This window comes from Arachis duranensis, chromosome 4 (assembly GCF_000817695.3).
Source record: "Arachis duranensis cultivar V14167 chromosome 4, aradu.V14167.gnm2.J7QH, whole genome shotgun sequence".
Classification (NCBI taxonomy): domain Eukaryota; kingdom Viridiplantae; phylum Streptophyta; class Magnoliopsida; order Fabales; family Fabaceae; genus Arachis; species Arachis duranensis.
The window spans coordinates 114,398,086-114,409,795 of NC_029775.3; the positions used below are offsets into that span (position 1 = coordinate 114,398,086).

An 11,710-nucleotide genomic window follows, 5' to 3' on the forward strand; every position below is an offset into this window, starting at 1 on the left:
ATTCAAAAAAAATAAAAAAGTTAACATTTTCATGTATTATATATAATATTTTGAATAAATTATATTTTTAAAATATTTTGATAAAAAAATTATATTATATAATAATATCTTTAACAAAAGTAGTTAGTTAATAAATTTTGAATATAATAATCCAATTATTTGTTAAGAAATATAAAATAAAATTTTGATTATTTTATATTTTTATGTTAGTTATAGTTTAAAATATTATTTTAATATAATTATTTAATATTATAAAAAATTTGTATAATAATTAATTTTAATAAATAAAAAATATTCATATATTTTATATTTAATTATTTAAAAATAAAAGATTCTGTTGCCGTTTAAAGTATTGTGTATTAAAGTATTGCCATTTAAAACATTTATTTATATACTAAGATATTCTATATTTATTAGAGTCCATCAATACTCTTCTTTTATATTAGCGTTTGATTTTCATTTAACAAGAGCTAATGGCCTATAAAAGTGTGACTCATTCAATAAACACATAATTGTTGAGTTTGTTTTAGACATATTCATATTTTTTTATCTCTATCTTAAAATTTTTTTAATTCTAACCTCACTTGTAACCTAAAGTTCTCCATTCGACCCTATCGATTTTACAACAAATTAAAATCAATTTTTTTTTCAATCAAACACAATATTTAATTCATTCATATTCCATAAACATACTAATTAAGTAGCTAGGTTGGATAGGAGTTACTCTAAATCAACACCAGATCTAACTCACAACTCCACCTACTCGGTTCTCAATGTAATTTGTCGCGGATTGAATTATCAATCTTATCCAAAACGGGTTAAATTGGGTTAGATGCTTATAGATAGGATTAATATTACGAACCCTAAAGAAATAAGACAAACTTTAAGTATAGTAACAAAATATAATTTTTGTAGAAATTTTATACGTTGTACATTGATATTTTATTGTCACATTGATTTAACCAATTATTACTATGTATCTATATATAAATAGTTTTAAAATCGTCGCGCAACTTTAGAAAATTAAAATAGAATAAGTATATGCACGTTGCTTACCTGCAATGAAGCAAATGCACGCTCTTTCCATTCTTTTTACCATGCTTCTTACTAATTATTGTACAGGCAATAACGGAATAATAGAAATGTCATCAAAGAACAGAATATTCAGATACGAGGAGTTGGAAGTTGCAACAGATGGGTTCTCGAAAGCAAATTTGGTTGGAGAAGGTGGATTCGGTTATGTCCACAAAGGAGTTCTTCCAAACGGCATGGAGGCTGCCATCAAACAGCTCAAGGATGGAAGTAGGCAGGGAGAGCGTGAATTCCAAGCTGAAGTAGACATAATCACTCGGCTTCATCACAGGAATCTCGTTTCTTTACTTGGATATTGCATCGCCGGCCACCGTAGACTTCTCGTCTACGAATTTGTTCCAAACAATACATTAGAGTTTCATCTACATGGTATTTTTTTAAAGTTGTAAAATAATACAACTGTTTGTTAGTCTTTTTCCTGCAAATAATGTGCACAAATTAAGAAAAATTATCATGTGTATAAATAGTATTTTTTTATTACATAAATATACTAATAAAAAGTCATAGAAAAATTATATTCGAGTAACACAATCTTATCGGTTTTTACCAAGAGATTTTCTATAATAGTACAAATAAATAATAATACTAATAAAATTGTTTTGTGGTTGCATTAATAACTTTTTAATGCATCGGATACAAATTATAATGGCTATTCAGTTATTTGAACAAAACAGGGCAAGGTCCTACTTTAGATTGGCCTACAAGAATGAGGATTGCCCTAGGAGCTGCTAAGGGATTAGCATATCTTCATGAGGAATGTATGTCCTTTCATATGAAATTTAAAAGATTTTACTTATTCGATATATATGACACATATTCAACATTATTAATGGATATTTAATTAATTTTTTTAACTAAATACGAGAATATTATTCATATTCAAATTCAAATACAATGTTATGTTTAGATTTTTTATTGGTTGAAGAACAAAATTATGTATTCATAAAAATTAATAATTAATTTTATATATATATATATATATTATTTAATTCATTTTCAATGTATTTCATGACAATTATGTTAAATGTATATTAAAATGAACTACCTTCTTGCTCTATGCATAAGAATGTGATTCTTCGTTAACTGCTATGATACCTATTAAGTATCAACATATAATGATTTTTGTATTTTCAGGTTATCCCAAGATCATTCATCGTGATATCAAAGCTGCTAACATTCTCCCCGATTTTAATTTTCAAGCAAAGGTGAGCAAATGATCAATTTATCCATTTGATTAACTTGATGAACAACCCCTCGCATTGTGTCTGCAGCTTGCTGATTTTGGGCTTGCAAAGTTTTGCCCGGATATGAATACGCATGTTTCGACTCGAGTCATGGGAACTCTAGGGTACATTATCATTACAACACATCCATCTTTTTCTCTCTTCACAATTCTTCATCAATTCAAACATAACAATAAATGCTCATGCATGAAGTGTTAGGTTAGGTATGTAGCTCCTGAATATGCTTCCAGTGGAAATCTCACTGAAAAAGCCGACGTTTTCTCCTTTGGAGTCATGCTTCTCGAGTTAATTACTGGCCGCCGACCAGTAATTGATTCACATCATACTTTCATGGAGGTTAGTTTGATACAAACACTAATGTACTATTATATCTGTACAGATATAAATATTTAAGTATCTTTTTCTATTAATTTAATCTTCTCAGAAAAATGGTTTCATGAATTCTCGCAGGCAATGCCTTTGCTAACAAAGATTTTGAAAGAGAATAATTTTAAAGTTGTAGCTGACCAAAAGCTACAAAATCAGTATGAAGCAACCGAAATGGTTTCCATGCTGGCCTCTGCAGCTGCTTCTATACGATATGAAGCAAAGCTTCGACCAAAGATGAGCCAGGTGATAATAAAATACTCATAATTTTGATTTTTATTAACAAAGGTTTAACTTGTAATTTCACATCAAATTAAATGAGAAATTATATTTAGCACATCTCTTTTGTACTATCAAGGATAAAGGTTAGAAAGTGTAGGAAATTGAGAACTGTTATGGTAGTTAGTGCCTTAGTGGTTAATCTGCTAAATAGGGAAAGTTTGTTATGGCTGTTAGATTTGTTGCTACCTGAGGCATTGCATTCTTGTATAAATACTTCATATGTTTATAGAAATCTTGTTAGAAATAATATAACCGTGACTTTTTTTTTTGTTTGTTTAAATTTTTAAATAAAAAAGGTGTAAGACAAATAAAAAAAGTATGATCTATACAAAATAACTTAAGTCACAAGTATTCATTCCTTTTCTAAAGTTGAATATGCAATATTTGGTTTCTTTTCCTTATTTTCTGCCTAAGTCACAATTTGTTCATGTACATATTTTGTTTATGTTATAATAAAATTAAAAAAAGTGTACAACAGAAGTGCATATAACATTCTTCAAATTAGATATGTAAAAGGTCTATTTATAACATTTTTTTTTGAAAAAAGAAATTATTTTATATTCAATAAAATATATTTTATATAGTTTTTAAAAGTTTTTTACAATATTTTTTTAAAAAGAAAATACTATTTTTTATTATTTTAATGATCCTTGCATGTGTGTGTTGCAGATAGTTCGTGCTTTGGAAGGAGATGCCTCTCAAGTAGCTGAGTTCACTTCTAATGTATTGTGCTTGGATTCTGAGGCTGCTATATACAGACGAGAAATGATCAAAATCATTAATGACATGAGTGGATCCACGAGTTAATTAGTTGGTATAAACCTATCTGATCAACAATACAAGTCTCGGGAACGAGGGTTATTTCTTAAGTATTTCAAAATCTACACAAATACAATATTAATGGACTCTAATACTACAAAAAAACGTAAAGTATCGGCAGATTTACTATCAAAAAAATAAAAAAATTTAATGGTAAATTAATTACTGTCGAAAACATCAGACAGTATAAACCTCGTCGGTAAATGTTGAATGGTAATTTTTTTGCATACGACGGATTACCAGTTCGAAAAACTAATCGGTTACCAGAAAATTTTTTTACCGATATTATTGGCGCTAAAAAAATGTTGTTTCGCGCTCTATTACCGTCGTATTATCCCTACAATAAATCCAACAATAATGTCAATTTATTTAAAAAAAATTGAAATAAATAGTCAATTTTAATTTAAATTTATTTTTCACACGATTAATGTTCAATTCATAAATATTGAAAACCTATTATTTAAAATAAATAATATAATGTTCAAATAAATTAAGAGTCAAGTACATCAAATAAATACATATAATGAAACAATAAAACGAAACAGAAATAACTACAAATTCAGGTAGTCCTCATCGTCGTTGTCATTGGTCCTGTGACCCTCCTGTGTCGGCGGTGATGTTCGTGTGCCACTAGCAGGATTGCTGCCACCAGCGGTGGTGATACCACCAGCAGGGTCGATACGAGCGGCGCACATCTGGGCTGGTACACCTCCATCTGAGCCTCCATACGCTGAAGTCGCCGGCTCGACTGGTGGCAAAGCCTGACGAAGTCTGTCTATTTGTTTAAAAAGTAATACTATACATTTAAATTTTTTTATAAACCAAGTACAATTTAGTTAAACAATAAGATTTAAAATAATATTATCTATATTTTTATTAATGTTAAACCAATTTAGTTAGACTTAGTTAACAAAAATATTGGAATGTATAATATTATTCTTGTTTTATTGATAATTCTCCTGTTAAGATACAAACATGATATACGCTAACTCTAACAATTCATTTTGTAGCATTTTAACTGTGTTGTGATAAATATATCTGTTATCTCTTAGTAGACAATCACACATCACCCATTTTAAATAACAATTTGATTGTTAAAGTGGAGAGAAACCAAAGCAACACTACAAAATTCTTGCCATTTTGTGGCATTTTTTTGTATTTTATGGCGGTTTCAAACCTCCACAAAACGAATTGTAGCATTTTCTAAAACCTCCAAAATTAGAGGTGCTACGAGCTTATTTGTGGCAGTTTTAGAAAACCGCCACAATGTTATTTAGAGGCAATTTTTTTTTGCTGCTCTGGGAGGTTTTGAGTTAATGGATTCTGGCAGTTTTTTGTCATTTTTGTGGCAGTTTAAAATTCTCACAAAATTAATTTTCAAATTAGAAAAAAAAAGGGGCCACAAACTGAACAACGACAAACCACTACCAGACTATTATTCCTAATTTTGAGCACTGCCAAAAAAGAGGTTCGTAGCAAGCCACATTACTAATCATTTAACTAACCATAACTATACAAATATAAGTAAATAATTGAAATATTAATACATTGATAGAGTATGATTTTTGGTAGTGGATTTACAAAATTCCAAGTACAAAACAAAGATGATCAGTACAAAATTCTTAGTATAAATCAAACCAAAATCAGTTCAACAAAAAGTAAGATAATATTACACTAGCAAAGGTAACATTTAGGATCATAACTATATGATAATCTTCTATAAATCAATTTTATTAACTAATAAGGTAACATTATACTTTAACAAAAGACAGAATCAAATCTCAAATTTCAGCATTCAACACATCTATACAATGTCATTGTCTATTTTCCATTTTCTTTTATCTGTTTTAAATTAAAAACTTACAACTAGAAAATAGATTAATACAGACAGATTTATAGACAGATTTAGTCTCTATTACAGACGTATTTTTTGTTACCGACAAAATTACCGACGAATTTTGTCCCTCTGTAAAAGCCCCGTCGGAAATTATTTACCGACGGATTTTTTCATCGAAAATTTACAGACGAATTTTTACCAGTTACCGACGGATTTTTTCTCTGTAAATTCTGCATCCATTTTTTCAAAGGCGACGAACTTTCCGACGGATTTTCCGTCTGTAATTACAGACAAATTTTTTGATGAATTTTTCGTCTGTAACTACAGACAGATTTTCAGACGGATTTTTTGTCTATAATTACAGACGGATTTTCAGACAGATTTTCCGTCTGTAATTACAAACGGATTTTCAGACAGATTTTCTGTCTGTAATTTGAACTTTGGAAAATCATCTTACACTCTGATTACAGACAGAAAATCCGTCTATAAATCCGTCGGTAAGGTAAAATAGAATTTTTTTATTTTTTTAATTACAAAATAAACTTATTTTCATACAAAATAAATATAAATTTAATACAAATTTTTATCTAATTTGTATTCAAATATTTATAATATTTCAAAAACTAAACAAATTCATCGTATTATCAAACTAAAAAGTATTATAAACAAGCAAGTCATCAATATAATTCAAAACATAAACAAAGTATATTATCAACTATAATCCTCAATATATTGTTCAACCATACTAAATTTTACACAATTTTACATATATTACAGAAAGATTAACTAAATTCTTTCTCAAAAAATGGACATGAATCAGCATCCATGAGCCATATGTGCATGAATTCTTCTTGAATCTGATAGGTTTTGATTCAGAAGAGTTGATCACCAAAGGGAAAGTAATTTTCTTATGGTGCTTTGTTCTTACTAGTTTCTCCACCACATTCCCTCTTGAACGAATCTCAAGGTCCATAGCATCCTTATTCCCATTAGATTCCTCAACAGCAGCTTCTTCTGAATCACATCCACTTCCTGTTGGATTAGAATCTAGTTCATTGTAAACAAAATCATTAAGTTCTAATTTTGACATGCCTTTCTCCATGGAAATTGATAATGAATATGCTGATGAGGGCAAGAGACACCAGTCACCTAATTGCCAATTTGCATGAGCAAAACAGGACAACAATTTTAAGTTCTTTAGACTTTGCTCTTCATCTGGTGCAGTATAACTAATAGAAGTTTAGTGTAATAGAATCAACTACGAAGTTATAACATAAAGAGAAACTCCACAATAACAGTACAATTTTGATGAATTGCATTTGACTAAGCAGTGATGGCAAGGATGGCAGTCGACAGAATTTCCTATTCCTACTGCTATTTCTCATATGAACTTCTAAATCAATGTGAAATTTGTATAAAAATAAAACATAAACAAATAAAACTATAAAAGTCTATTCACCCGTACTAAACTTACTTAGAATAACATCATTGAATTCTAACTTTTATATCCTACGTAAATATGATTTACCAATCAAATTATGATGAGATTAAGATTAAACCAAATCTATAATTATTGTGCCAAGTTTAATTTATCGATCAAAACTTTCTAATAAAATTTCACGCTAATTATCTTCACTTTCTAATTCTAAATTTATACATACCATCTCCCTTTGTTGTTTATGCTTGAGAATTTAACTAGAATTTAACTAATATATAGTTACATAGATGTACACACTTTTGAGATCTATAAAAGAAATAATATATTTTATTAGATTTCTCAAATTATGGTGGAAGAAACAGAAATCTGTTTATGCAACGCAATGCTAAATTCATGGGAACAAGGGGTGCTTACCTCCCGACAAGTTGATGGGTTGACTAATAATATTAATTGAATGCTGCATTAAACCTCCAAAGAAGGCATCAACTATTTCATGGTCATCATCTTCAGCAACCACTTAATTGGTACAAACATGATGAGGCAGGAAAAGATCCAGTCAAGACTTTTATACTTCAACACAAGTAGTTGGTAAAAACAAAACTAAAGCAATGACAGATAGATACATAACTATTTATAGATCAGAAATAATCATTAATATTTCTCCTCTTTTTAATTTAAATTTTTGGAACAACTAATTTATAATGTAGTATCTTTGAGTGTACGAAGAAACATATATAAATCGCTTAAATCCATGATGAATCAACTTAAAATAATTTCAAGAAACTATCACAGTATTATAAATTATCTTCCCCTGGATTCATTGGATTTGCAGTTTCTTGTGATTGTGGTTGTAAATGATTATCATTCAGTGAAGCAGAGCATATAGAGATACCTTTACTGGGAATCTGATCGACATGAGCTTTAATTCGAGAAACACCTCCACTGACAAGGACAAGGACAAGATATATAAAAAAATAAAAATAAAAACAGCCCAGAAAAAGGAAGTATTAAAACAGCTTTTTTGGTGCTTTCTCAAACGAGGAAAAAAAAGAAAAAAGAAAAAATAGCTTCTAATAAGCCAATGATGTCTGTCCATCTGAATTATTCTAAACCATCCAGAAATTGAATGGTACTTTGAAAGATCGAGAGGTGACATTGTTTCATCTTGTGAAATGGATGAATAATCCCATGGGGGAAGAAACAGACAAATAAATCTGCCTAAAAGAACAAATAGCACCAACCATCGTATCATTTGTCTTTGTCTCAGCTTCTGAAGCTGATGCACTAGCACGCTCAGTCATTGTTGCATCTTGTGAGCTGGTTGGCTGCTCACCACCCTTCTCTTGTTTAGAAGCTTCTTCTGCAGCTTTTTTTGCAGCTGCTTCCTTCCTGGCTCTCTCTTGTTCCATTGAAACTCTTAAACCAAGAGCCAGCTCGGGGTCCAAGTTTGGATCCACACCGAACTCAAATCCAGATACACCACCAGCTGCAGCTGCTGCTGCAGCGGCTACAAATCCATTTCCACCTTCACGATCGCCAGTCAAATAGATGTGCTGCCACAAAACAAGGTTACAAAATTTACTTCTCAATAGGGAAAGCAAATTTGTTATTGGACTACGAGAAAGAATTAAAAAAGAGTCAGAGCAACAATGAATCCTCTAACACAAAAAAAATAGGATGACAGAATAAGTATGACAGATATTTCACAAGAGCCATCTAAAGCATGCCATTTCTGCTACTTGGGTTTGGCAAAGAAAATATATGAAAGACGAGCCAATGTCTATTTGGTGAGCTAGTAAATAATTGGGGAAATGATTAAAAGAAAAAACACAAGAGTCCAAAGCCCCAAACTCCAATCAGAATTGGAAGAAAATAGAACAGAATTGGATAAAAGCCGAGCAGATAATAAACAAATTCCTTAACTCACATATATATCAAAGAAGTCCTGGATCAAATGCGAATCCTTATTCAAAAGTAAGAAACAAAAATCAAATAAGATGAATTGAATTCACAAACCTTATAAGCACATCAGAAAGAGCATTTGTACCAGTTGGAACATGAACAATGTGGCTGAAAAATTACAACAAGTCAAGAACCATTAAATAACAAGTGTAAGAAAAGAAACATTTGATAGATTTAAATTTGTAGGAGAGAATGAGCACCGTGCAAGCATTTACATCTACGCCTAATGGATCTTCTTCTATTATTCATGTTCCTCTGTTTGTGATAGCTAGCTTCTGGGGACGGTTTCCTTGCTTCATCATCTCCATCATCCGCCAAGTTTCCATTCTTTATCTCCACCTTTTCCTAACATGTAACATTTTCTAAGGTACAAAACTAAATGAAGCTCATAATTGTATGTTAGAAACATACCACTACAACTTCAGTGTTGGTCTTGGTCACTTTAAATAAAGCAACCCTCTATACAAATTTATGTTGCAATGCTTTTATCTGAAAATGAGTTTCATCAAAAGGTTTATATCATTGCAAGATAATAAAATTTAAATTTGCAATATATATATATATAACTCACCCTTTCCCTTCCTAAATTAAGCTCCTGCAAGAGCAATTAGATAGAATTAGAATTATTATCCCTGTAAAAATAATGATATTAATATGAATGTATAAGATATAAAATGTACTGCTAGCATGTGTGTGTTTGATTGAGCAAGATTTCAATTTTATAGTTGCAGTTTTTGAATATTGCCTCTTAATATCTGCATCTCAGCTTTAGTCTATTCAATTATTTTACTGTTTCCAATTTTAATCAAGGAAAAAAAAAACAAATTCTTCCTAATTATATATTTCCTTAGATTACATGAGAGGATACTTTTTCTCAGCTAGGAGCTTCAGTAGAGTCATTCTTTCCTGCATAAAAAAGATTCAAGTACTGTCATTTTAGCCATACTATACTACTTTGATGAAGTGAAGGATAGGCTTGATAGCAAATTTTTTGTGTAGATATAGTATAATTGAAAAAAGATGAGTCATATTTGATAATGGATATCCAATCTCAGGGAGAAATAAAAAAGATAAAAAAATTAAAGAATAAATATTATTGTAAAAGAAAAAGCAAAAAAAAAAAAAATAGAAGAATCCATATAATTTGGCTGATAATTTAAGAATATTGGAGGGACAAAAAAGAGGTGAATGAGTTGTGAAAGAGGGACACCTTAAAAAGCTTTCAGAATCTCGTGTACTTGTGATGCCAATTACCAAAGCCATCCCTTCCACTTTTCTTCAGAGAAAACCTGCAAAATTCATCAAAATCAATATCAAACTATGAAAGTTAAAAACTATAGAAAGCAATGGCCTACCATGAATTTTAGGTCAAAAAAGTTTCAATTGCAGAAAATAATTCATCAAAATCAGAGTAAACCCGCATATTCAAACAAAGCACAAAAGCAGAGTATGATAAACCTAAAATTGGCACAGAAAAATTGAGCCCTAAGATTTATGACGAAGAACAGAATCACAAAATCATGATATATATACCTGGAATTTGAGAAGGTTACGAGAAGAACTGAGAGAGTGAGTTGAGATTAGATGGAAAAGGCGCCAGAGGGGGCAGATGCAATGAGAGCAGCGGCAGAGAGAGCTCTGCGACAATGGGAGTAGATGCGAAGAGAGCAGCGGCAGAGGGATCTCGTGCGACGCAAGGGATGACAGAGAGAGCTTGGGCGACGCAACGGCGGCAGCGACAGCGGCGGAAGAAGCAGAAGTAGCAGCCACGGAGAGAAAAGTAGCTCGTGCTACGGAGTGACGAAGAAGCTTGTGTTTTATTTGGAAGAAGCTGTGTTTCACTTAGGTTTAATTCAATATTTCCAATAGAAAATTTTAAATTACAGATGGATTTTTCATCTGTAATAATTTAATAAAACACAGCGTTTTGTTTATTTAATTACCAATGGATTTTCCGTCTGTAACCATTTCTCACGGAAAAAAATTAATTTTTTCGACGGATTCTCTTTTTCGTCTGTAATTTATACTAATTCATTTTTTTGTTTTCCGACAAAAAATTTCTCTAAAATTTTCTCTGTATTTCCGTGGGATAAAATCCGTCGAAAATATCCGTCTGTAATAATTAATTTTCTAGTAGTGACTGCTCAAAAGTTCCAATAAAAATATTAATTTAGAATTTGAGACTGTTAGCATCTGCTAAATATAGCAGCACATCATTGTAGAATAAAATTGCATCATATATAAATTGTTGAAATTGCACCTCTTCATCAATTTAAATACATCCCATTTGATGTCTGGAACCACTGTATCTTTGGCTTCCCTTCCTGCATTACAAATTTTAAGACGTTACGAAGAATATTCACACTAGACTAAAACAGATATCAACATTAAGTTTATATTTGAATATTTACAGGAAAAAAAAGAGCTTAATCACAATTAATCTGCACTTTATACATAATTAAAATGAAAAAAATATCTTATAAAAATTATTTAAGGATACTCAAGGCCTATTCTGTAATCAAACCTTACTCGAAATATATTTGATTTGACTAAACAAACTCCATGAGCATATAATCTTTTTCCTGTAGAACGAAAACAGGACAAATGAGTACTTAAACAAAAATTAACTATAAATTTTAAAAATAAAAAATTTATAATAAATTATTATTT

The 11,710-nt window shown here is 30.4% G+C and overlaps 1 protein-coding gene across 1 annotated transcript; it reads left to right on the top strand.

The window, feature by feature from the left end:
• Positions 1-1,142: 1,142 nt before the first annotated feature.
• Positions 1,143-3,791, top strand: LOC107486132 (proline-rich receptor-like protein kinase PERK1). Its single transcript, XM_021141074.2, has 7 exons — positions 1,143-1,461; positions 1,767-1,850; positions 2,227-2,297; positions 2,364-2,440; positions 2,540-2,672; positions 2,787-2,948; positions 3,654-3,791. Exons 1-7 carry the CDS (start codon positions 1,143-1,145, stop codon positions 3,789-3,791), a joined length of 984 nt encoding a protein of 327 aa, XP_020996733.2.
• Positions 3,792-11,710: the final 7,919 nt, after the last annotated feature.

Excerpts from the sequence above, each read along its gene's own strand:
- LOC107486132 (XM_021141074.2), top strand. The coding sequence starts at position 1,143 with ATGTCATCAAAGAACAGAATATTCAGATACGAGGAGTTGGAAGTTGCA. Across the intron at positions 1,462-1,766 it reads ATTAGAGTTTCATCTACATG|GGCAAGGTCCTACTTTAGAT; the intron begins GTATTTTTTTAA and ends TGAACAAAACAG. Across the intron at positions 2,673-2,786 it reads CACATCATACTTTCATGGAG|GCAATGCCTTTGCTAACAAA; the intron begins GTTAGTTTGATA and ends GAATTCTCGCAG.